The following is a 25,828-nucleotide window of genomic DNA, read 5'->3' on the forward strand; positions in this document are numbered from 1 at the left end:
GCGCGCGCGAGCGGGCAGGTGAAAAGACTGCGCGCCCCCGCCCCGACGACTCAGGATGACGGCGGCCGCCGCCTCCAACTGGGGGCTGGTCACGAACGTGGTGAACAGCATCGTGGGCGTCAGCGTGCTCACCATGCCCTTCTGCTTCAAGCAGGTGCAGCCGGGCCGCCGACGTCGCCGAGCCGCCCGCAGGCCGCGCCGCGCCCGCTCCGGGCTGCGCCGACGCCAGGGCAAGGCCCGGGCGCGGAGAGGTCGGTGTCACCGCGGAGTGACTGCCACGTGGAGGACAGCGCGCGTCCTGCGTGGCCCCTGCTCGCAGCTTGCGCCGGCGGGCGGGCGCCCGGGAGGCCGCGCCCTCCCGGGGCCGTTAACCGTGCGCTGGCCCCGGTCCCGCTGCCGGGAGGTCCTGGCCGCTGGCCACGCCAAAGAGGCAGGCAGTGAACATGCGATGGGGGGCTGCGGCTCAGTGGCAGAGCACTTGCCTGGCCTGTGTGCCACACTGGGTTCCCTTCTCAGCGCCACGTATAAATAAGTGAATAAAGTAAAGGTCCAGCAACAACTAAAAAATACATATTAAAAAAAAATGAGACGGGCATTTTGGAGCCGGAGGTGGGTGCCGGTAGTTGTTTGAGCACTTCGCGTGTTTCACAAGTAGCTCTTTTGGATGAAAACATCAAAAAAAAAGTTGCGATCCAGGAATTTTCCGTCCTGCACGCAGAGCTCTGCAGCCTTTTCGTGTGGGTTGTTAGTCTAACATTGTTGGCCAGTGTAGGCGGGAGGACAGAACTGCGATGTCACCAGAGCCCCTGGCTAGGGCATCCCAGCACTGTGTTACCCCAGGGTGCTTCCGGAATTCCTGCCTCCCCCAGTGTCTGCAGCAGAACTGTTGGGGATAGCGGTGGCTGTGAAATGCCTCCGTGGTTGGGACTAGGGCCCAGGTGATTCATGTGTCCCCAGATTTGGAGCACCTGCTGCGTGTTGGGTATTACGCCGCTGCCAGAGGATGAGGTCAGCAGAGGCCTTCCTGGGAAGAGCTTGGAAGTTTAGCCGGGAGCCTCTGTGCTAGCAGAGGATGAGAAACAGTCACACGTGTCCTTAGTGCCAGCCAGCTGCTTCCTCTGGACTCATCATCTCCTTCAGCAGAAGCCAACACGCTAGTTGGAGAGGGGTGTGTTTAGTGTTTGGCAGCTCTGTCATTAAAAAACTTGCATTAGTGTTTCTTTTTCTCACCCAGTAATTCTGGCACTTACACACACATGCACACATATAAACATTTTGTTGAATTTTAATGTATAGAAAACTTTATGTGCTTCAGGTATAATCAGTGATTTTTTTATAAAGTCAACAAACAGTGATTTACTTTGCATTGAAGAATGCCATAGTGCTAGCATCCTTGCCAGTCACTCCTGCCCACTACACAGGCCACCACCTGCCTCTGGTGCGGGAGGTTCCATTGCCTGCTTTCTGCTGACATTAGATGGAGTTGGTGTGTTTATTTCAGGATCTGGTAGTATTCTGTCATATGGAAATAGAGTTTGTCCTACCTTTGCAGGCATCTCTGGTGTTTCCTGTTTGGAGCCCTTAGGACCAGTTACCGAGGCTCTATGAGTGATAGCGTTTATTTTGGGTGTGTACCTGGGTAGAACATCAGGGTCACAAGGTGTGTGTGTGCAGTTCTAGTGGATGCTGCTGAGTTTCCAGGGCAGATCGATGTTCTAGTGTTCACTCCTGCCAGCAGGTGTCTGAGGTCCAAGTGCTCCACACTCTGCAGTATTTGATATCCTGTCTCTTTTCCATTTGAGCCATTCTGATGAGTGTGGTGACATCACATTGTGTGTGCATTTATTTATTTTTTGTGGTGCTGACAATTGGACCCAGGGCCTTGCACATACTGGGCAAGTGCTCTACCACTGAGTCCCAGCTCTTGATTTTTTAAATTTTGACACAGTGTCTCATTAAGTTGCCCAAGATGGCCTGGGACTTGCCATCTTTCTGTCTCCCCTGAGTAGCTGGGATTACAGGCATGTGCCACCATGCCTGGTTCATTTGTGTTTTTAAAATTGATAGACTTATATTTTTTTATATTTATTTTTTAGTTTTAGGAGACACAATATTTTATTTTTATGTGGTACTGAGGATCGAACCCTAGTGCCTCAGCTGCTAGGCAAGCACCCTACCTCTGAGCCAGAACCCCAGCCCCTAGATTTATATATATATTTTTTAATTTTTTTAAATTGTTGATGGACCTTTATTTTAATCATTTATCTGTATGTGGTGCTGAGAATTGAACCAAGTGCCACATATCCGAGGCAAGCACTCTACCACTGAGCCAGAACCCCAGCTGGGATTTACATTTTTAAGTAGTTTTAGGTTTATGACCAACTGAGTGGGAAGTACAGGGAGTTCCTGTAGACTGCCTAACCCCTTAACGCCTTGTCCCACGTAGAGGTGCTGATGTTTTAAGAGTCCATTATTATTATTATTTTTTTTAAAGAGAGAGAGAGAGAATTTTAATATTTATGTATTTTTTAGTTTTCGGCGGATACAACATCTTTGTTTGTATGTGGTGCTGAGGATCAAACCCGGGCCGCATGCATGCCAGGCGAGCGCGCTACTGCTTGAGTCACATCCCCAGCCCTTAAGAGTCCATTATTAAGGGATAGTTTACATGCAGTGAAACTTACCTATTTTAGGGTGTGGTTCCTTGGATTTTGATGTTTGTGTACTGTCGTGTAGCCACACAACCAAGTTCCATCACCTCACAAAGTGACCTCTGTCCCTCTGCTGTCCACACTCTCCCATCCTCAACCCCTGTGACCTGCACAACTTGCTCAGGTTGTACCTTTCTTGAATGTCCTATAAATGTCACCACACTTCATTGCCTTTGGGTCTAGCTTCTTTCCGTTGGCATGGTGCATGCAGGATACATTCATGTCAAAAGGGGTACAGTGGTTCCTTTTTTACTGCTGAATAATGTTCCTTTGCATGGATGGACCACAATTTCTTTATTGTTATTGAAGGCCACCCAGGTTACTTTCCAGTTTGGGGATTATGGTTACACCTGCTATAGAGATATAGGTTTGTTCAAGGACATGTTTTCATTTCTCTGGGGGAATTACCTAGGAGTTTAGTTGCAGAGTCACATGGGAAGTGTCTGTTTAACTTATAAGAAAGTCACACATGTCATCTCTTATCTCTCAGAAGGTGCTTACCACTTATAGTTGTTGATCCAAGTAGCTAACACGTGGTGAATGTGACGTGTGTGCAGAGAATTGGGGAACCAGCTAGCGGGGTTGGCAATACCTAGCTGTCGAGTAGGACTTGAGGAAGGGGAAGATTCACATGCAGGATTCCCCTGCTTCAGGGCAACAGCCCTCTCAGTAAGAGGAGACTGCGGTGGAGCCTCCCTGCGGGCAGAGAGTGCTGTGTGAACCCTGATGCTGTGTGTGAGGTGGAGGTGCTGGGGAGGATCTGTTTTGTGATGTCTCTTTGTCTCCACTCTCCAGTGTGGCATTGTCCTGGGTGCCCTGCTCTTGGTCTTCTGCTCCTGGATGACGCATCAGTCATGCATGTTCTTGGTGAAGTCTGCCAGCCTGAGCAAACGGAGAACCTACGCCGGCCTGGGTGAGTACTGGCTCTTGGAGTAGTTGGTTCAACACAGTTCAACACAGGGGCTGGGTTGAAGTCACTGGCTGGCCTTCTCTGCGCTTAAGCCCTTTCTCAAGAAGCATGACATTCTACCTCTGGGGCTGTGGGGTCTTATCCCTCTGATTTGGTTGTTTTTCTTCCATTTTATTTCTTAAATTAATTATTATTGTTGCTATTTTTTGCTGTACCGGAGATTGAACCCAGGGGTGCTCTACCATTGGGCTCTACCTTTAGCTCCTTATTTTTTATTCTGAGACAGAGTCTTGCTTAGTTGTTCAGGTTGGCCTTGAACTTGTGATTCCCCCTGCCTTAGCCTCCTTACCGTGGGGATAAAAGGTGTACTCCACTATGCCCAGCTCTACTTTATTCTTAATGAGTTTCTTGGACAGCAATGTTCTTTCTTATTTTAAAATTTAATGCAATTTAAAATAAAAGTGTTAATAGAATCACCTGCTTCAGTATTGAAGTGATAGGGAAAGGTTGAGGTGTCAGGTCTCCCACTTGCTCTCCTGCACCCCTACTCTGAGCGGGTGATGTATGTACCCTCCTCTCCAAGTCTGGCAGGGATAGCTATGCTCACCCTCTTTAGGGCTGCCTGGCTGTGTCACTCCCCTTACCCAGAAGCCTTCCTTGGAGCTGTCGAAAGGGATTCTCCTGAACTCCCCACCTGGAAGTCTATGGAGGATCTTGTTCTGAGCTTTGGCTGTATCTGGGATTAGACGGACCAAGACGATAGGCTTTGTCTGTCTCCTGGTTCCCTTGCTGCGGTTTTGTTTCCTGTAGTTTTTTCTTCCTTTAATGTGACTTTAGTCAGAAGGAGTGAAGGTTGTGCTCTCCATTTCGGTTTGGGTTCTTAATACTTTGGCTTTGAGGGCACCACCCTCGCTTTCCTGTCTGCCTGCCTAGTCTGGTGTATTCAGCCAGGGTAGTGTGTGTTCTGTTCTCTCCAGGTCTCTCTGCCTGCCTTGGCTCCCTCCTCTCAGCTCTGGGGGCACAGGGAGGAGACTGGTGAGAGGAAACAGGGTGCAGAATTACAGTGCTGAAGAAAGTAGACTCCTCTGGACATGCACAGAGAACTTGGGCATAGCCTCTCGTTTCCTCCCAGCCTGCCTTGCACTGGCACTGGGACACTAGTATTTGTTTCTGACTCCAGAACCCAGGGACCCCTTCCTTCTCTTCTGCTCTTGAGGATAGTGGCACTCAGTCTTTCGTTGTCATTGAGTATGTATGAGTTATTGGTGAAACTTGACCCATACTGAGAGGGCCTAACTGCTGGGTCTGAAGTAGTCCCTTCCTGGTCTGCACACCTGTGGCTGGTGTGATGCTTGTCCCCACTGAGGTCTTCCTCTGCATTTTATAGCAGAGACTGCAGCTTAGTACTCATACTGTATCCTGAAAGAAGTTGTGGGGCCCTCGGCTGGGAAGGTCATGGCTTTTGATAACTGGCTGGCTGATTATTCTTCGAAAGTTCCTGAGAAGTCAAACCGGTTTGACAAGATGTGAAAGATTGAAAGAAAATTGCCTTGTGAGCAGTGCTGTATGCCGGCCACCTGGGCTCCAGCCTTAACCACGTGGGCAACTGCTGCCCAGCTCGTCCTACTGCATGTGGACACCCTCCTTCAAGCCTCGTTTCATTTCAGAAAATGTACAGGCATCAGAATCGATTGTTTAGATGCCATGACCCCCATGAAACTTTCTGAGCCCTGGACGTTGCCCTGAGTTATGGCCAAATCCTGGCACGTGTGGTCTGGGCTGGAAGCTGCTTCTGCTGCAGCAGGGACCTCTGAGTTCTTGGTTGTGAGCAACCAGTGTTGCCGGTGCCGTGTCACACACATTCCATGGCCCTTGGGCTTCCTGGGCGTGTGCTGTGTGGCTTGGGAAACAGGGCTGTCAAACTGAGCTTTCAGACCCTTTCCACCCTTGGCTTTCTCCTGCTGTGTGCTGCTGGCCCTGTGTCCCATGCAGCAGTTGGGTCCCCAATACCATTCCTCCCCTGGTTCCAGGAGGAGCTGTGTTGAAGTCACTGGCTGGCCTTCTCTGCCTTGTATGTGTTGTCCTTTTTTTTAATGGGGGTTATTGGGGATTGAGCTCAGGTGCATTCGACCACTGAGCCACACCCCCAGCCCTATGTTGTGTTGTATTTAGAGACAGGTCTCACTGAGTTGCTTAGCCCCTCAGCTGAAGCTGGCTTTGAGCTCATTATCCTCCTGCCTCAGCCTCCCGAGCCACTGGGATTACAGGTGTGTGTGGCGTGTTGTTCTGTTTTGAACAGCACCCCTTCTCTGCCCCGTGTGTGCCCCCATCTTGCACAGCACCCCCTTCTCTCCTTTGCTGCTGCTGGGTTTTGCAAGCAGGAGAGGGTGGGAGTCAGCTCTGCTGGGCAGCCTGTGGTGCTGGGGAGGAAAAGGTGGCCCTGTTTCTCAGGGTCCAATGAAGGCAGGAGGCAGGCAGGTGGAAAGCCTGGGTGCTTCCCTGGTGCCAGAGCCAGCTGGCCTCCTCGACCCCATGTGGCCTGCCCTGGATGGAGGAGGGGGCCCATGAGTGTGGGGAAGGGTGTGCCCACCCACACTGAGGTGGTTCTTGGACACCTGCAGACACTGGGGTGTGGGTGAGCCAGGGGAAAAGAAGAGAGAAGAGGGGCGGCTGCAGTGACAGGGCCTGGTTTTGGCATGGCCCTGCGTGGAGTCATGTTCTAGGAGCCAGAAGAGAGCTCTGCCTCTCAGTTCTTCTCTGATTTCCTGTGGGCTTTCCAGTCTCCCATGTCTGGATGCAGGCATGTTCTGGAACTTTTCTGCAGCAGGCATTCCAGTGTGAAGCATCCTGTAGACTCAGCTTTCTTTTGGAGAAGAATTGGGGATGGGCAGGTACCATCACTTCCACCTGTGGGACTGGAGATTCTGTGTCCTGCCAGCTGGTGCTTAGGTCTTGATCAGCATTCTGGATTCTGGGTAGGGATCAGGCTCAGGCTTTGGCTTTTGTTAGATGCACTTGAAGGGTGCCAGCTGAGTTTGGGAAAGGCCAGAGTGACCCCTGGAGGCAGAAGCCTTCTCTGCTCTCAGGATGGGCCTAGGCTAAGGCCAGTTCTCCAGCTCTTGCCAATACAGGGCCTTTCCCAAGTAAATTAAAAATGACGGGATCATTCATACCCAACAGGCTGCATGTTTCCTGCTTTCAGACCTTGCCAGGGGGCCTCCAACCCCCTGTGAAGGAAATGAGCAGGAAGCTGGGGCTGCTGACAAGGATGAAGCCATCCTGTCACATGCACCCCCTTTGGGCTGCTCCTTGGAGACCAGAACTTCCCCTTCCCCTCATCTGACTGGACCATAGGGAAATTGATGATGACCAGATCACCATCAGGGTCCTGGGAGGGACCTTGCCAAGTCAGCAATTTCTCATTTCTAGAAATGATTCTGGGGTCAGGAAGGAAAGACAGAGGCTCCGTTTGTGGTTGGGTGCCCTGTGTTGTGGCAGTGCCCACTGTTCATCAGTGCAGCATTCTGGCTGTCTACTTGGACACGGGCAAGCCCCAGAGCTCTCCTCTCCTCCCTTGGTCCCAAGAGTGACATGCTCATAAGATTGTGTTTCCTTCTGCAAGTCACTATTGAAGGTTGAAGACAAAAGCCCTCCCTCCTGTGCTGCAGGCTTGGAGATCGGCCTTCTGGCCAAGGGCTGGACCTGCGGGGTGCCTGCAAGCCCTGGAGACCTTTCCCCTGTGCCCTCTGTATTGGCCCTGTTCTAGGCAGGCCTCCTCGTGGTCGCCACATGCTGGGAACCTCTGCTTTGTGGGGACTTTTCTCTGTTTCTTTTTAAAAATATTGTCATGTGGGGCTGGGATTGTGGCTCAGCGGTAGAGCGCTTGCCTCTCGCATGCGAGGCCCTGGGTTCGTTCCTTAGCACCCACATAGATAAATAAAATAAAGATATTGTGTTCAACTACAACTAAAAAATATATATTTAAAAAAAAAAAAAAAACAACAACATTGTCATGTGAAAAAAACAACCTGCCTTTTGTCTCCCTTGCTTTCTTTTTGTCTCATGTGGTTTTGTTTATGGAGGGTGGATTCCCCAAAATGCCTGGGGCCAGAATTTGAAAGTATCCCCCTTAGATCCATAACACATAAGACAGTGGGTTTGGGTCACATGGTCTCACTGCCCTGCTGCTCACCGTTGGACTGAGCGCTTTTCTTCTCTTTGGTGCTAGCGTTCCACGCCTATGGGAAGGCCGGGAAGATGCTGGTGGAGACCAGGTAAGCCGCGAAGCCACACCCACCTTCTCTTTCCTTCATCATTACCTGCAGCTGCAGATGCTGCGGATGTAGGAGGCGAATGGCCTGTTTCACATGCGGATTGGTTTATAACTTAGTCAAAAGTCTAATGTGTCTTATTCTGAAAGTGATTGCCGCAAGGTTGAAAGCCTTACACAAGTCTTACCAAGAAGTCCATAAAGCTGGGGAACTTGGAACCCAGTAGAATAGCTCTCCCTCTACTGTAAATAACGGCTCAGTGCTGTTCTCTCACCTGTAACCCAGCACTGCTGCAGATAGGCGGATTAAACTGAGGCATGTTTTTTTCATTTGGACTAAAATTTTATGAGATGAAACTTTGCTGGGAAATTGCAATTTTATTTATATGCTTATTTTTTGGTACTGGGAAATTGTACTTTCAGCTTTCTAAATTAGGGAATTGTAAACTTGCGGGGCGAGGCCTCCCTTTTTTGGGAGCAGATCATCGTTCTTTTTTTTGGTGCTGGGGATTGAACTCAGAGGCACTGGACCACTGAGCCACATCCCTAGCCCAATTGTATTTTATTTAGAGACAGGTCTCACTGAGTTGCTTAGTGCCTCGTCATTGCTCAGGCTGGCTTTGAACTCACGATCCTCCTGTCTCAGCCTCTGAGCTGCTGGGATCACAGGTGTGCGCCACTGTGCCCTGCTAGATCATTGTTCTTTTAACTTGTCTTACGTCATGATGCATTTCTGCACAGCTAAAAGAACTTTGAGACCCTCCTGTCGAGAGAAAAATACAGTACCACACAGAGAAGTTCACTGTTGTTCAGTCTTCACTCCAAGTACGATAGAGTGCACCCCACTCATGCCCAAGTCCTGTGAACTTGGACGTTTGAAATTGCACTCTCATCCCACCAGCCTATGCAGTCATGGGTCAGCACAGCCCAGGGAACAGGTTTCCTGGCCTTCAGTCCTGTCCTCAGGACTTGCAGGCACCTGCTCCCTGCTTCAGTCATGACAAGATGTCCCACTCCTTCAAAATACTGTTTCAAACCCACGGTTTCCTTTGTTGCAGCATGATTGGGCTGATGCTAGGAACATGCATCGCCTTCTATGTGGTGATCGGTGACCTGGGGTCTAACTTCTTCGCTCGGCTCTTTGGGTTTCAGGTAAGGGCGTTCTCATCTCTTCTGGTCTGTTGGCCTGCTGGAGGTTGTCTGTGGCACCTAGGGGTCAGGTCACTCCCACTAGCCAGCTGAGATCGGTATGCTTGGCTGGGAGACGCTCCCTGGGCCTTGAGTCCACTGATGCTCCCTGAGCTGGAGCTCGAGGCCTTGCTGTGGTAGCCTCTGTGGAGGTGGCGGAAAGGCAGGACGCGCAGCTGCCGTGCTGCCCATGGCTGTAGGCATGAGTGGGGAGGAGGGGCAGTGGGACATCTCACACCAAGGTGCAGCGCAGAGCAGGTGAAGTGGCCAGGCCCTTGTTGGCCACTGTGCTCAGGTATCGGTTAGAGTGGCCACCCTGGGAGCTCTGTCTTTATCCTGCTGAGGTGGACGTGAGGGCACTGCTGCCAGGGCTGTTGGACTCATGCTTTGTGCAGTCTGGGGGATTCCGTGTGGCATCCTCCAAGCTTGGTGTTCCTGCCCCTGAGGGTCCCATCTGTGAACTGGGCCCCTCACATACCTCTTTACTTCCCTGATGGCAGCACAGCTGTACCAGAGGCTGGCTAGGGTGAACACATGATGTCGCATAAAGGGTCTTCTCTATGAAGAGTTCTTCATATTTGGATGCCAGTGGGGTAGAAAAGGATTTCAGTTTGCAAAGATTATGGCTGGGGGGAGCAGTCCTCTGCATGAGTGGAATGTGCCAGACTTACACATTGCCAAGAACATTCCAGTGAGTGAGTGTGGCCCTGGTCTGTGCCCTGAGCATGTCTTCCCAGTTGATTTTCTACTTCCCAAGTCTCACCATGGACTCTGTAGACGTAGTTCTGCCTGTAGAACACAAGGGGACCGTCTTTGTACCACCAGCTGCACCCCAGGTCCAGACGTCTCACTGGTCCTGTGGGACGCACAGGAGAGACAGTGGTGGCTGCTGCTGCCTGGCAGTGCTTCCCAGCAGGCCAGTGTGTGCAGCACCTGTCCATCTCATCCCCCTTAGTGGGTTGTCGAGGTCACTCTGCATGTGTGACACTCCCATGCTGAGAGGCATGGGGCTGTGATAGGTGCGCAGGTGTTTGGAGCTGGGAGAATGTGTCTTGGCAGAGCCCCCACCACCCCTGGCTGGCTGCCGGCAGCTCTGAAGCTGGGTAAGCATGTATCAGCTACAGCCAAGTGACATGTCAGGTACCTCAGACCCTTGCAGGTTCTGCTAAAGTAAACACAGTCTGGAGTTTTGCCATTGATTTTTCTGGATCAGTATTTCAAGAGTCCTAGCCTGCTTGAAGCAAGGTTGGCTTTGAGTTGGCTGGAGAAGCAACCTGTAGTAGGTTCTCTGGGTTTCTGTCAGCCTGGGTGCTAGGCTCCCACCACCTTCCTTCCCTGTGTGAAGTAGGGAACAGCTGACTTTTTCTTTTTCTTTTTCTTTCTCTCTCTCTTTTTTTTTCTTTTTTTTTCCGGCTCTGGCTGATCTCATTCTGGGGTGGACTGTATCCCATGGTGTTCAGAAATGTGCACTGAGCCACACTGCCCAGTGACCTTGAGGGCCACTTCTGGAGACTCACCACCTTCTGCTTTAGATGCTGTTGGTCCCCTAGGCCCCATGGTGTTCCCCATACCCTTGCTAGTGAGTGAGCTCAGGGCTGCAACCCAGGAGACCCTGCTGATTCCCTTCTAGGTGACCAGCACCTTCCGTGTGTTCCTGCTCTTCGTGGTGTCCCTGTGCATTGTGCTCCCGCTCAGCCTACAGAGGAACATGATGGCCTCCATCCAGTCCTTCAGTGCCATGGCTCTCATCTTCTACACTGTCTTCATGTTTGTGGTGAGAGCCTTGTGCCCTGTGGAAGGGCTCAGTCACATGCCCAGACCTGGTTTATCTGCCAGTGCCTCTTGGGGAACCATGGGGAAGTGGCTCCAAGCCTGAGAAATGTGTTAGAAAGATCAGAATGTGCATGAAGCCCACAGGTCTCCTGGCCAGTGAGCACTTTCAGCAGGAGTGGCTCTGGGGACTCAGGTGTAGCACCTGCATAGTTTCGTTTCTTTTCTTTTTTTTTAATGACACTGGGGATTGGATCCAGGGCATTGTGCATGCTGGGTAAATGCTCTCCACTGAGCTACATCCCCGGCCCTATGTCTGCATTTTTCTGGAAAGACCTTTCATGTGGGATTTGTGATCCAGAGCATGGCAGTTCAGTTTTTTGTCCCATAGTGGCAAGTTATTGTTTTTTTAAGTGAGCATTTTGGTGGACTAGGCTGGAAGATAAAGTGTAGCACTGACACTGAGGATAGGGAGGCTTCCCTGAGAGAGCCTGCCCCGTGAGTTCCTTGGGACTTGAGCTGTTCACAGCAAAATTAGAATGGATTCTTCCTGAGGGAAGGGACCTGGTGTTTCTACAGGCGGCTTGCACTGGAGCCAGCTGCGGGTTATTTGCTGGAGCTGCAGTTTTCTGGCATTTCACAGCTCTCTGAGGACTAGTCTAGCATGTTAGGTCCTTGCCCTTCAGATAGCCGCCCCTCAGTTGGTTGAGCTCTTGAAAGATGTCTGTGCTCAGCATGATCCAGGGCCAGGGAAGGACCTTTCCATATTGAGGAGACTGTCCTCTGTAATTTGACGGGCACTGGGACTGGGCAGGGTGAGTGAGCAAGGTTGTGCTTCTGTCTGGGCTGAGTGGCCCTTGTAGAAAGTGGCTCGGATGTGAGCAGGGAATGGGAATCCTATGCAGCTGGGTGCATTCCTTTGACAGTGTCCAGCCAACCTGTGGCATGAACCAGAGTTCTCCAGGGCAGGAGGCAGAGAGCCCGGGAAGGCGTGGGGTCCTCCAGCCGCAGAGTGGAGTGGGAAGGGCCGCGTGCCTCCTGCCTCAGGAGGTCGGCCGAAGGAGGCTGCTCCTGACCTATGCCCTGCTCTCTCCTTGCAGATTGTGCTGTCCTCCCTCAAGCATGGCCTTTTTGGTGGGCAGTGGCTGCAGCGGGTCAGCTACGTCCGTTGGGAGGGTGTCTTCCGCTGCATCCCCATCTTTGGCATGTCCTTTGCCTGCCAATCGTGAGTACTGCTGGGGTGGGTGGTGGGGGGAGGGTGCAGACGGCCGTGCCCAGTGCCTGTCTTTGTCAACCACACGGAGCTAAAGAGTGCTGTCTTGTTCCAGTGTGACCTGTGAGTTCTGTGTGACCCGGAGAGACTCTTGCTGGGACTGGCTGGCTGGAGCGCCTGCTTTGCCAGATCCTGGGAGAGGAAAGCTGGCTGTGGGTGCGGCAGCAGCACAGCCATCTGATTGCGCAGAGTCCCGAGTGTTTTGCCAGAATTTAGCTGCTGTTCTGAGAATGTTGAGAGGAAATTGCACAAACATTGAGTTCAGGCTGCTGCTGGGACATCTCCGGTCTTGTGTGTGCGCAGGCGGGCAGGCTCACTCTGGCACTTGGGGCTTTGTGAATGCAGATCAGGCTGCTCCGCCATCGCAGCGGCAGTACCTTCTCTACCAGGGTGGCAAGAGCTAGTGATTCATGCCTGGACGGGAGCAGTAACTGGCTGAAAAGAGAGGCGTAAATCCGGTGCGGACGGGAAAAGACCATCAGCGTGCAGGGCGCTGGCAGAGTGGGCCCCCCCATAGCAGCAGTGGGCATGTATTATGCCAATCGTAAACTAATGTGACAGATAAAATTTGCTCACACTGCTGTGTTTACACCCACATACGAGATCCAAATCGTCATTTCCCACTTACCATCTCTCTCTTGGCAGCTCGGTTTCCGCCAGAACGTGCTCCAGCCTTGCTGTTTAATGTCCCCATTATCATCGGTGACAGAAGTTGCATTCTTGCACTGTGTACCTAGTTACCAGTTGTCCTTTCTGTCTGTGTGTTTGGGTTGTTTTAAACCTAAGCTTGTAGTCTGGCTGCTTCAGTGGTGTCCACATAGCAGCCAATGCACATCTGTTGGGTTTGATTCTTAGGCGAGTTGTGGATTGGGAGGGGGATCTCAGGCAGCTACGTGCAGGTTTGTCCTCTTCCCAGAAGGGCCTAGGGCCAAAGACTTGTCCTCTTCATCCATGCCGGGCAGCCTGCTGCCCTGGAGCCTTGAATACTCGAATGTTCGCCAGGTGCAGTGACAGGGTCTCTTCACTCCCAGGGCACTCTGCAGCCAGGAGCCTGTCCCTGTTGGTCTCGTTTTCAGATTCACTGTGTGGTCCTCCTGGCTTCACACAGTGAATGCTGGCTGATGCAGAACTGTCATCCTGTGCCCAGAGAGGTGGCTGTGTTAGCATTGATCATAGGAGGCCTGGGGAGGGCAGTCTTCCTGGAGACCTGGGTCCCAGTCCCAGTAGTGGGGACAGCTATGATGGAGGCTACTCTGCGAGGTGGGTGGTCTGGGAACACCTTCGGGTGCCAGCAGTGGTGCTCAGAGCCACGCCCTCCAGGGGAGCATGGGAACTTTGTGGAGGGGGCTGGGAGGTCTATGTCTCTGACCTTTCTTCTGTCCAGTCCAGGGGATAGTCCGGGGGTCCCTGGGAATGCAGGTTAGAGGAGAGCCTGTGACTTGGCCTCTCCACCCTGTCCATCCCCAGGTGTCCCTCCTCGTAGCTGCTGCAGCTTCCTCCCAGTAGTTCTCTGAGTGTATTGGGGTCAGGGGCAAGCATGCGTCATGGGTCTCTGGTGCTGATCCCCACAGGCTGGGTTCCTGGTGTGGTCCGGCTCTGGGCAGATGGTGAGCACTGAGAAGCTGGTTACAGGACATAGTCTTCTCCAGAGCTTTGGGGCCGGGGCTTTTGGTATCTTCCTTTGGCTTTCTGCTGGGCTGCATGGGCATGTGGCTGCCAGTTCCTGCCTATCCTGACTGCTGTGGTGGCCTGTGTTGAGGTGGCCTGAGGGACAGTGTGCCGTGAGCTTGGGTGAACAGCCTCACCGGGCTGGGCCTTCCCACCTGTTTGTTTTCGTCTGCTCTTGGATCTGGCTCGGGTGTTCTTTTTTGTTTTTCTTTCACTTTTAAAAGGCAGTTTTGTTATTTGGCTCAACTGACCTTGTGTTTACCTACTTAGTAGCTACTGATTTTCTGCATCCTGACCTTCTCCTCCTGCCCTGCACTGACCTCGTGTCCTTTGTGCCTTGAGCCTAGGTTGCCCTAGAGGGCACCACTGGACTCCCTCTTGAGCCTGCGTCAACCCTTGTGCCCTTACTGAGACTGCTCCCAGCATAGCTCCCACCTCCTCGTGGCCCCGTCTCCTCCTTTCTGTCTTGGCTCCCACCCCTTGCAGGCATCCTGTCCCCTGAGCTTTCCTCAGTGCTGCCTCATGTCCTCGGGGTGCAGTTGCAGAACCTGTGTGGGGCTGTCATCCCCTGCCCAGCCAGTGACTGGGTCCCTCCCATCTGCCCAGTAGCACCATACTTCTGGCACCAGGTATGAGACAGGAGCCAGTGTTCTCATCACACAGATAAGAGGCTGCCAGCTGGGCAGTGTGTCTGTGTTGTCCCCTCTCTGCCCATTCCACTCCCACCTGGCCAGAGTGCTGGCGGGGCTACAACTGCCAGGCTTGTTCCATTGGACTCTCCCTTCCCTGAGGTGTGTCTGAGCAGCTGCCTTAATCCTCAGTGCCATGCTCTCCGCAGTGGGCATCTTGTGTCCCCTCGACACAGATGGCCTTGGCTCTGTAGTACTTGTGAGCTATCCATGTGGAACATGTTCTGGGGGCTGGTCTGGGGGCCATCACGGTGCTGCCACTGCTGTGTCGTGAGACCTGCTGGCTTTAGGGTGGTGAGTCTGTGTGTGATGAGTGCCATGTGAAGAGGTGCTAGTGGCCAGACTGCAGAAGAGGTCCTGGGAGCTGGCCGCCAGGGCGGGCGAGGCTCTGCAGAGCCTGCTTTAAGAACCTCTTGTCTCCACACAGCCAGGTCCTGCCCACCTATGACAGCCTGGACGAACCGTCAGTGAAGACCATGAGTTCCATATTTGCCTCCTCTCTCAACGTGGTCACCACCTTCTATGTCATGGTAGGACCCTGTTTGTGCCTCTCCTCTCCTGGGTCGCATCAGCAGGGGGCTCTAGCCCTTGAGACCCTTCATTATGCAGAGGTGTCACTGTCCCATTCCAGTGTCCGGGGGTGCACTGCTCATGTAGCAACCCAAAACAGGTCCTCTTCTCAACCCCGGTCATTACTGGGCTGGTCGTGCTAGGCCTTTCACCCTAGGCTGCGTTGACATCTCCCAGTCTGAGGAACCCAGCACTTCAGCAGCAGAGCTGCCCAGACTGCTCTAGTAGAGGGACTCTGCTTACCCTCTCCCAGAACTTTGTTAACTTACTCCAGAGGTGGGGTGTGTCCACTAAAGAGAAATGAGGAGGTATCAAATAGTAGGAGAGAATACCTCAAGTCCCAATCTGTAAATGCAGTCACTGTTAGCATTTTGGTAAATTTTTCTTGCAGTCTTATTGCTCCAATTTCTGTCTTTCAATCAGATTATAAGTAGGAGAAGGTGTGGCCTCTTTATTTTGCTTTTGTGCTTCTAGTGTTGCTCTAGGTAACTAGGGATGGTCCCTGGCAAGCATCGTCCACTCCTGCGTCTACTTCTGTAGAGGATCATGGTTCCCTGATTGTGTTTTGGACCCAGATTACGAGTGGGTCTTTGGAAGGGCTTGGGAGCACTCTGGTGCCTGCCTTCCACCCAGGCAGCTCCGTTTTCTCCTCCCTGGGACCCTCTTGGAAAGCTGTGTTGGACTCCTCATTTAGCATTTTAAGATGCCCTCTGCTTGTCTGGGGGGGGGGGGGTTTACAGAGGAGGAGCCGAGTGGCCTTTTTGTCCCTGGCAGGCCCTCTCTTGCACCAGCTTCTTTGGGAAGGGGCTTGAGGGCATTCTGGGAGCAGCCCTTCTCCCCACACTCTGCCATGTTGCTGTTTCCTCTGACAGGTGGGGTTTTTTGGGTACGTCAGCTTCACTGAGGCCACTGCAGGCAACGTATTGATGCACTTCCCCTCCAACCTGGTGACAGAGATGATCCGCGTGGGCTTCGTGATGTCGGTGGCTGTGGGCTTCCCCATGATGATCCTGCCGTGCAGGCAGGCCTTGAACACGCTGCTTTTTGAGCAGCAGGTATGGTTCTTGGGGTGTCCTCCACTGCTTGTGCTCATCCTGTTTTCGTAGGTGGTGGGAGGGGGGCTTTTCCTAGTTAAAAACAAGCAGGCTTCAGTGGGAACAGTGCTGAGCATGTGCTTAACCATTCCAGCCCCTAGGAGGCAATTTTTAAGCCAACTTTGGAAGAAAGAGGACCAAAGACGGGCCTTTGGGGTCAAGCCAGGTGTGCCAGAAGCTTAGGTTGGCCTCTGATTTCCCAGCATGGATACTGTCATCAGAATTAGCGGGAATAGAAGCAGCTTTTGTTTTTGAGCAGTCCTGGGGAGGAATGGAGGAACCAGATGACCGCCAGTGTTGACAAAGACTGGAGGCAGGGCTGGGCTTGTTACACTGCTTTTTCACTTTTGTGTGACTTCTGCTGTGTGTGTGTTCAAGATAGCTGCCTAGGCCTTTACAAGAAAATTTCTCATAGAGGTTTGAAACAGAAAGGCTTTCTTGGTTCCTCACTGCTGTTGCGTGTGTATCAAAGACATTTGTATGATACTTGGGCCCAGGTTATTTGGGCTTGGGCCCCTCTCCAGAGTGTCCACAGGAGCCTTGCACCATCTTGGCTTCCCACCTACCTGTCCAGAGGTGCTTAGCTAAACGGTCTGCACCGACTGGAAGCTTCTCTGTGGTAGCATATTCTGCCCTAGGTCTTTGGGCCCCACCTGTCTTGTCAGCTGGGACTCCTGGTGGCCAGGGACACAAGATCACTTAAACTACTATGGCAAGGGGTTGTTTAGTGGTCCTAGAGAATCCAGGGGAGAGTCCAGCGGGCAGACTGGGAAGGGCAGCTGGCACAGGGCTCCCTGCCCGTGAAGGCCAGGGACATGGTTGTGGCAGAGCTGCAGCTCTTGTCTCCTTGTGGACTCTGGCATTAGCAATGGCAGAGGCCTAGTCCAGAGACCAAGTGCCCTTCATGTGCTGGCACCCTGGTCTGCCTCTGCTAGCATTCAGGCACCTGTAGCCAAACAAGGCAGAGGTTAGGACTCAGGCTCTTGCAGGGCAAAGGTGAGGCCTGCTCATCTGGCTGTGGAGTCCTCCCTGGCTCACCCCACCCTGCTTCCACCTGTGGGTTGCTGAAGTCCATCTCTCTATGTTTGGTGGAAACATGTATTTTGTATTGCAACAGCATTTGTGCATTTGCATACATTTTATCATTTTTTTTGTAAAGTTAAAAAAAATCAATAGTGGCATGAAAGGCAGTATCAAGGAAGAAAGTTCACCTTCAGTCTTCCCGTAAGTAGCACTGTGTACCTGCTGCCCCACCTCCTGGGTCTGATTACAGAAGCACAGCACCATCCCTCCAGCTCCTTGTCCCTCTGTCTTCTGCGGGTGTGTAGGCAGCTTTTCTCTGAGAGTCCTTGGAAATCTCAGCACCTGCACCCTGTTATGGATGGTTCCTAGCCTTTTCCCCTTGACCTCCTTGGGTAACTGGCTTATGAGTGTGCACACAGTTCCCCTACTTCCCCTTTTCTTGGAGTATTTCTTAGCGTATTCTTGGTAAACCTGTAGTACTGGGACTCCTGGGCTATAGACCTTAAAACCTTGGACAAATTGTCGCACCAGAGTAGAAATTGTGGCTCCAGCCCTCTCTCAGTTCATCCTGTGTCAGTCTATTCTGAAAATTGGTGCTTTGAAATTCTAGTTCTGAAAGGTTCTGCAGTTGTTTCTAGCCAGAGATCAGCATGGTCAGCCCTTCCTGTGTGTTAACTCATTGGGTCCTCACTGCAGCTTGATGAGATGTTTCTCTTGGCAGGGGGAACCTGAGGCAGGTGAGTGGCAGAGCCAGGATCTGAACCAGGTAGTCTGGAGCTCCTGGATGGGATTCTAAGGCCAGCTGCCTCTGCCTGTGCCACTCCACCTGGAAAGTGTTCTGTGTTCTGTGCGTGGCATGCATGAGGCCGGGTGCAGGGGGCTCTGCCACTTTATACAACGCCCCCCCATTTTTTTCTTCTTCTTCCCGGACTTTGAAATTGTTATTTGCTCATTACGGACCATTCAGAGATGACGGTAACACAGCCAGGTGCATGGGGGCGTGCCCATGTGTGGCAGGGCCTCTGCCTGAGCTCTGCAGCCTGCATTTGGGAGATGCCGGCTGCCTCCCTGCGGAACAAGTGTTGTCTGCATTTGGTGTTTCTTTTGATAATCTCTCTGTGGCTTTGCTCTGAAAATGAAAAGGAAAACAGAAGGACTTGACTCTGTCTTCTGTGGGTGTGTAGGCCAAATTTTAGGATGGGTGGTCAGCACCTGGGTAGAGAGCTCTCCAGCCGTGCTGCAGGGCTTACCTGCCAGGAGCTCCCTTCCCCCAGCGTGGAGCCTGGTGCGTTTGTCAGAGCCCAGTACAGCATTGCTCCTCAGGAGAGTGGTGAGGAGATCCACCCTTTCAAACCTTTTATTTCCTCCATATAGCAAAAAGATGGGACCTTTGCTGCTGGAGGCTATATGCCGCCTCTCCGGTTCAAGGCACTCACCCTCTCCGTCGTGTTTGGAACCATGGTTGGTGGCATCATGATCCCCAATGGTAGGTAAGGTGGGCAGCCCCTCCTTTCTCTCTACTTCTACTCCATTCTTGACATTCCACACAAGGTCCAGGTGTCCCTGCCCTGTGTCTTGGCATTCAGCCAAGGCTCCCAGCTCCCATGCCGTCCTCTGGTCTCCTACTAGCCCAGAAACTCCCAGGCTATTTTTTCCCTTGGCCCACAGAGAAGCAGGGGATAGCGTTGGCAGCCGGATGGAGCAGCAAATGTGTGTTGACACCAAGCAGTTCGGCACCTGGGCAGAGACTCAGAGCTGGGACATGGGCCCAGTTTGTAAAGTGAATGGCTGTAAAGCTGCTGCTTCCTTACTGTCACTGTTGACTCCCAACTTGTCAACACAGTACCCAGGGGAAGGTCCGAGGCCCAGCGCAGCACTTTCAGTGTCCAGAGGCACACACTCCCTCACAGACGTGGTGGGTGCAGCTTGTCACCAGATAGGAACTTGCAGGTGCCCGCCCCAGAAGCCACCTGTCCAGGTTTTTCCTGGGACTCTACCTGGCCAGCACACTTCTGCCCCTGGCTTTTGTTGTGTGCTAGGACTAGTCACTGAGTCACCTGTGAAATTGCAGGCAGTATGACCTAGGCCATGTGGAGTCAACAACTGATTTTGGTAGGAAATTCCAGGTGACTGCCCTTTAAAGACTGGCAGCCAGAGCAGCCTGGTGAATTGACCCTGGTTTGTGGAGCCCTCGGGGCACAGTGGCTGCCTGGCTCCTCACTAACACTTAGCCTTCACCTTAATGCTGCCCACCTGTGCGCCAGCTGGGCGTGCAGTCTCTCCCCACGCATGCTCTTTCTGGCTCACCCCTGCTGTTGCATCTGTTCCAGTGGAGACTATCTTGGGTCTCACGGGGGCCACGATGGGGAGCCTCATCTGCTTCATCTGTCCAGCTCTGATCTACAAGAAGGCCCACAAGAACGCCCTCTCCTCCCAGGTGAGTGTGTGGCCAGCCAGGCTGGCTTGGGAGAGGAGGTGGCGGTGCAGAGCCCCTCTCAGTGTTCAGATGGGTTCTGTTGACTGGTTTTGTTTCCTAGCACAAGGGGAACTTGGTCAAGGAGGCAGTTGGACAGTGGTACAGTCAGGCTGAGCAGTCTCTGTCCTCAGTGTCCATGTGCGTCCGGTGCTTCCCAGAGTTTACCTTCCTGCCCGAGTGCTGGGGCTTCACCGCTTCTCCCCACTACGTGTTTCCGTGTTCTCAAGGCAGCATGCACATGGGGGTGCTTGTGTGTGCGTGCTCATGCTTTTTTCTCCTGTGGTGCTGGAATCAAACCCAGGCTCACACATGCTAGGCAAGTCCACTGCACGACTCTGCACCCAGCCCCACTTTGCACCCTTCCAGGCTGCTTGCACAGCTGTGGTGTGAACCTCAGAGCTGTTGCCAGGAGGAGCTGCTCCCCAGGTTGCCTTCTGGGGACGGTCCATGGCCCAGGCTCCCAGGAGCCTGTCTCGAGCCTTGGGCTGCAGGTCAGCTGTTGTGGGCATTTCAGCGTGTGCAGGAATGTGTCTGTAGGAAGCGTCTGGACACGGGATCTCGGGGCCTTTTGCCCGTGTGCTTGATGACCTCTCGCTCCTACCTTTCCACCTTCCTCTTGGCTTCCCTGGAGTGAACGTGAACATTTTTTATGGTTTGGAAGCCACTGGCTTTTCTTTTCCTGTGGACTCATGCTTTTTTCACTCTTGATGGGGTCGCTGAGCTCTTTCTTACCCATGTGTATTGGTAGGTATACAGCTTGACCCACCTTTGCAAAGGGTGCCCAGGCACAGAACCACCTTCCAGGTCAGGTAGAGAACATTCTGGCACCCAAAACTTCCCTCGGGCACCTCTTGGTCATCCACCCTCACAGTCCAGAGGTTGCTGCTGTCTTCTGTTGATGTTTTGGAATAATTTTTTTCTGTTTTCAAATTGACAGCCTCATGGTGTCTGTCCCTGGGCGTGGGCCCTGTGCTCAGCCTTCCGTCTGAGCTCGCCCCTGGGCCTGCGAGGAGTTTGCTGCCCGCGGCTGTGTGCTTTCCTTTCTGTGCCATCACCACTGTCCACTCACTTGGCAGGACAGGAAGCTGCTAGCCTGCTGTGCCAAGCGTTTCTTCCAGTGCCCATGGGTGTGTGGCTTGTTGTGCACTTGGGAGGGGGTCCTGGGTGTGGCCTTGGCTCTGCCAAGTGGACTTGTTTTCCACAGTGGCTCCTCCAGTAGCACAGAGAGTCCCCTACACTTCCCATCTCCTCTCCCTTTTTGAGAGCTGCCCTTCTGAAGGGTGGGTGTGGGTGTGGAGGCCCCTCGTTTGGGTCTGTTTGCAGCCCCTGCGTGACTGATGCCCTCATGTACCTTTCCACTGGCTGTGAGCCACGTGGGTGTCGCCTTTTGTGACTTCCTTTCAAGTCTTGGTTTTTCTCCTACTGGGTTGTCTGTCTTTTTCTTATTGATTTGTAGGAGTTTAAACAGATTCTGGCCTGGGGTTGTGGCTCAGCAGTAGAGTGTTCACCTAGCACGTGCGAGGCCTTGGGTTTCATCCTCAGCACCACACTAAATAATAATAATAATAATAACAATAACAATGATAATAAATTTAAAAAACAGGTTCTAGATGTAAATCCTTTAAAAAAAAAAAAAAGAAAAACATATTTTGGGCTGGGGTTGTGGCTTAGCAGTAGAGCCCTTGCCTAGCATGTGTGGGGCCCTGGGTTCGATCCTCAGCACCACATAAAAATAAATAATTAAATAAAGAAATTGTGTACCTCTATGACTAAAAATCTTTTGTTATTGTTGTTGTTGTAGATGGACACAATACCTTTATTTATTTATTTATTTATTTATTTATTTATTTATTTTAAAGATAGAGTGAGAGAGAGAGAGAGAGAGAGAATTTTTTAATATTTATTCTTTAGTTTTCTGCGGACACAACATCTTTGTATGTGATGCTGAGGATCGAACCCGGGCCGCACGCATGCCAGGCGAGCACACTACTGCTTGAGCCATATCCCCAGCCCCACAATACCTTTATTTTATTTATTTTTTTTGTGCTGAGGCTGGAACCCAGGCCTCACACATGCAAGACGAGTGCTCAACCACTCAGCCCCAGCCCCGTGCCTTTTTTTGGTGTTGTTTTTGGTACCAGGGATTGAACTCAGGGGCACTTGACCACTGAGCCACACCCCAGCCCTATTTTGTATTTAATTTAGAGACAGGGTCTCACTGACTTGCTCAGTGCCTCACTGTTGCTAAGGCTGGCTTTGAACTCATGATCTTCCTGTCTCAGCCTCCCAAGCCACTGGGATTACAGGTGTGGGCCACAGTGCCTGGCACCTTTTTGCTTTTGTAAGGACATCTTTTGATGAACAGAAGTTCTGCATTTTAGGGTAGTCCAGTGTGTGGATCTCTTTTTCCCCTTGGTGCTTTTTGATTCTTGCCTACCCCAGGGTCCTGAAAACAGCTATGCTCTGGAGGCTCACGTCTACACCTGTGCCCCACTGGGATCAGTGGGTGTGGGGCAGGCCGTGTGGCCCTGCCCTTATCCTGTGCGTGTCACCCTCAGCCCCCCTCCAGTGAGGCTGCCAGGGTCTCTCTGTCCTGAAGCAGCACTGCCCACTTCAGGACTGCAGCTGTGCAGAGTGTGTCCATGGTGGGCAGTTGGAGTCCTCCTGCTGTGTTCCTCTATAAAATATTCTTTCCTGTAGTTGGCTCTTAGGCTTCCTCAAAAATGACCTGTTGAAATTTTCATGGGAGTTGCATTGAAGGGTTGAAATCATTCTTCAGTTCACAAAATTTTCTGATTTCTACTTTCACCCATGGCTTCTTTAGCTTTCCAAACCTTCAGGATTTCCTAGTAATTTTTTTTTTTCCTGCTTTCAAGGCTTAGTCCCAGTGTGGTTGGGTAGTACACTACAGAGAATGCCAGTCCTTCTTGGTGAGGTCACTTCCGAGGCCTGCAGCGGCTGCGGCTCAACATCTCGCGGCTGTGTGTACCGCCCCTGGCTTCAGTCGAGGTTTCTAACAGGTGTTCAGGTGCACCTGTGTGTGGCTTATCACTTAGGTGAAGGTGTTGCCTCTTAGTGTGTCATTGGAACACACGGGTTCTGGTTGGTTGTATCTTCTGCCAACCTGACACTTCCCTTGTGAAGGTCCTAGTGTCCGTGGGGCTCCCATGAGCCGGCCTTGTGGCTGCCCTAGCCCCACTTTACAAGTGGTCACTTGTTTACCTTCCTGTGTCCTCTCTGTGCCCTTCTGAGTTGAAGCCATGTCTCTGGCAATGGTGTGTTACTGGGTTTTGTTTTGTTAACAGGAGTCTGTTGTTAGGAGTTATACAATTACTTTTACGTTTACAGTTAATACGATCACTCATTTCGGGAAGAAACTTCTGTCCTACTCTTTGTTTTTTCTGTTTATTTTCCTATTTCTTTGTTTTGATCAATCAGGCATGTAAAGCATTTACTCTTTTCCTGCTGTGGGTGCACTCTAACCTAGTGGTCACACGAGATACTACAAATCCTCGGCTTGGTCCACTGTGAGTTCCTTTTTTTAGCCACTTCCCAGACAAGGTGCATGTGCCTCAGTAATTTCACCCTATTTGCCCTCGCAGGCCTTTGGTGCTTCTGTTCTATTACCCATTTTTTTAAAAAATATATTTTTTTTTAGATATTGATGGATCTGTATTTTATTCATTTATTAATTGAACCCAGCACCTCACACATGCCAGGCAAGTGCTCTACCACTGAGCCACAATCCCAGCCCTATTACCTGTGTTTCAAGTCCTGCCCGTTACTGTTGTTGCCAGTGTGGACAGTTCTTAGGTGGCTCAGCTTGGAGTTGGCGATGGGTGGTGGTGTGAGAGCAGTTCGCACCTGGTAGAAATCCTGCTTCACGTTTTGAGTTCACTCTCTCGAGCTGGCATTGCCTGGTGTGTTCTCCTGTGCTGCTGGGCAGCAGCCGTGGCAGTGAGCCCCGCACCAGCAGGGCCCCACTGACGCTGTGCTGTGCTACTCAGCCAGGGTACTAGCAGGCCAGAAGAATTTCATGCAGATGGACTTAGGGTGGTTTAATTGTGGCTTGGGTTCATCAAGATCCCACTGTATATTGAGGAGCACGCGTGGTCAGTCTTGAAGCCCGTGTTCCTCTTTGGTCTTTTGATCTTTGTCGTCTGGCCCTGTCTTCTGGTGTGCTTGCTGTTTTGCAGTCATCAAGGCCTGCAGAAGCTGAGTGGTGTGACTTCCGTCCATCAGATAGCTGAGGTGGCCCTGTTCTGCTCAACCCTGTGCTGGTTGCTCTCATTCTCCTGCACGCCCTCCTTGTTCTGTCCTTGCTTGGTTCTTGGCTCAGCTGGTAGCCGCACGTGCCTCCAGGAGAGTGGCAGAAGGTGGCGTGGCAGCTTCTCGGGGGCTTCTTTCTCCGCATCCCGACCTCCTCCCATGCGTCTGCCTGAGTCCATTGCTGCCCTGCACCGCCCTCACTGTGGCACCACAGGCCCTGGGTGCCATGGGCAGTCAGCCTGGCTTGTCTGAGTGCTCTCCTGCTCTCTGGGTCTCGTTGGGTGGCTTTTGGTTTTGTCTGGCTTCTGTGGCTAAGTGGGAAGACCAGTTGAATACCAGCTCTTGTGCCTGGGCTTGAGGCAGAAGGTCCTTAGTGAGTTTGAGGAAGGTAGCCTGTTGCCTGTCAGACTGCAGGTGTTGTCCCAGTTTCACATCCTCCAGTTTTTAAGTATGTCAAACTTTCTTTTCTTTTTTTTTTTGAAAAAAAAAGTTACAAAGACCTTCCCCATGCCAGTATTATTTTTAAGATTCTTTTATCATTTTGTCTAATAGTTTTGTGATTTCATTGTTTTTCATTTAAATTTTTGACCCATCTGTGTTTTATTTTGGCGTGAGAAGCAGATTAGGTACTTTTTTCTAGATGGTGCCTAGCTGTAGAACTTGTTTTATCCAAGTAGTCCTCCCTGGGTGAAAGGTTAACGCTCTCACATGTCAAACCCTGGTGGGACCCCGCCACACCCGTGTCGACTGCCACAGCTGCCGCACTGCGTTCCCTCCCACCTGTCCTATTGCAGACCTTGTTTGAATCGGCTGATCTGATGAACAGAAGTCAGTCCCCTGTTTGTTTTTGGTCTAGTTGAAATTAACTCATTGATGCTTTAGATTAATGTAGGAGAATCAGTGTCTTTGTGCTTCATCAGATCTGCACTCTGTACCAGGAGCTGCCCTCTTCAGCAGCTGGGGTGAGTTCAGGGTGTCCGCATGCCCCCACAGGGCCGCCCTCTTGCCCCTGCCTTCCTCCCTGACTGCTTCTCCTGTCATGTGCCCTGAGCTGGGATGGCTCTCAGTTGGCTTTCCTAACCAGTTCTTTTATATGTAAGAAGCTGCAGATGTTCATGAATTTGTTTTTTACCTACTTACCTTAATGAACTCTCACTGGATCTCTTGGATTTTTTACCTGCAGCTAATGATAATTTACCTCCTTCTTCCCACCGTCCCATGACCTTGTCTGTCTGCCCCACGTGTGCCTGCGGGAGCCGCTGGCTGGGTTGGCAGCTCCCCTTCCTCACTCAGTGGGGATGTCTTCTAGCGTGTTGTGCAGCCCAGTGCTCTTGGCTTGGTATAGGAGCAAGCGCAGATGGGCCCAGCTCCACGTGCACATGGACGCTCGCACACAAGGTGTCATGCCAGAGACCTACTGGGCCTGTTTTACTGCATTTCTTAAACTCTAGAATGTGCTGCACTGCCCAAACTTCTTTTTGGCCAAGTTGGAAAGATGCTGAGGTTGTGTTCTCCCAGGGAGCTGCCTGCCAGCCACCATTCTGTCTGGAATGGGCCATTGGACCAGCTGACTGGGGTGTGCCAGAGTTTTTATGTTGTGAGGGATGTGTGTTTGGAACCCCAGTCCCCCATGGGGCCAGACCCTTGATTCCCTTGAGCTCTCTGTCTGCTTTGGTGCTTATTCTCTGTACAGGTGTGTGCATTGTGGATAGCTGACCAGCGTGCAAAGGAAGGAGTGTTGTGAGACTGTACCCAGAAGAGTAATTAGAAAGCATAAAAACAGCCAAGTAAACTAACCCTGTGTGTCCTTATGAATTTCATTTTTTTGTCTGAGAAAATCAGAGTTCTTTTCAATCTTAAATGAGGGCAGCCCCAGTTCAGCTGGTGGACCCAACTCAGGGCTGCCCTGAAGCCAGC

General features: G+C 51.8%; 1 protein-coding gene across 8 annotated transcripts in view; it reads left to right on the plus strand.

The window, feature by feature from the left end:
* Window positions 1-26: 26 nt before the first annotated feature.
* The window catches only part of Slc38a10 (solute carrier family 38 member 10), a 40,527-nt gene continuing 14,725 nt past the window's right edge, over window positions 27-25,828 (plus strand). For 6 of the 8 annotated variants that reach the window (XM_048797425.1, XM_048797427.1, XM_048797430.1 and 3 more), the window contains exons 1-10: window positions 27-154; window positions 3,507-3,624; window positions 7,850-7,895; window positions 8,950-9,043; window positions 10,710-10,853; window positions 11,950-12,074; window positions 14,907-15,009; window positions 15,922-16,104; window positions 18,541-18,652; window positions 19,497-19,603. In XM_048797425.1, the coding sequence (XP_048653382.1) occupies window positions 56-154; window positions 3,507-3,624; window positions 7,850-7,895; window positions 8,950-9,043; window positions 10,710-10,853; window positions 11,950-12,074; window positions 14,907-15,009; window positions 15,922-16,104; window positions 18,541-18,652; window positions 19,497-19,603 (1,131 nt within the window). In that variant the 5' untranslated portion in view covers window positions 27-55. Of the gene's footprint in view, window positions 155-3,506; window positions 3,625-7,849; window positions 7,896-8,949; window positions 9,044-10,709; window positions 10,854-11,949; window positions 12,075-14,906; window positions 15,010-15,921; window positions 16,105-18,540; window positions 18,653-19,496; window positions 19,604-25,828 lie in introns of those variants that run through there. The other 2 variants (XM_048797435.1, XM_048797442.1) reach the window with 2 other exon arrangements.

The sequence above is a fragment of the Marmota marmota genome, unplaced genomic scaffold, assembly GCF_001458135.2.
Source record: "Marmota marmota marmota unplaced genomic scaffold, marMar, whole genome shotgun sequence".
NCBI classification, from domain to species: domain Eukaryota; kingdom Metazoa; phylum Chordata; class Mammalia; order Rodentia; family Sciuridae; genus Marmota; species Marmota marmota.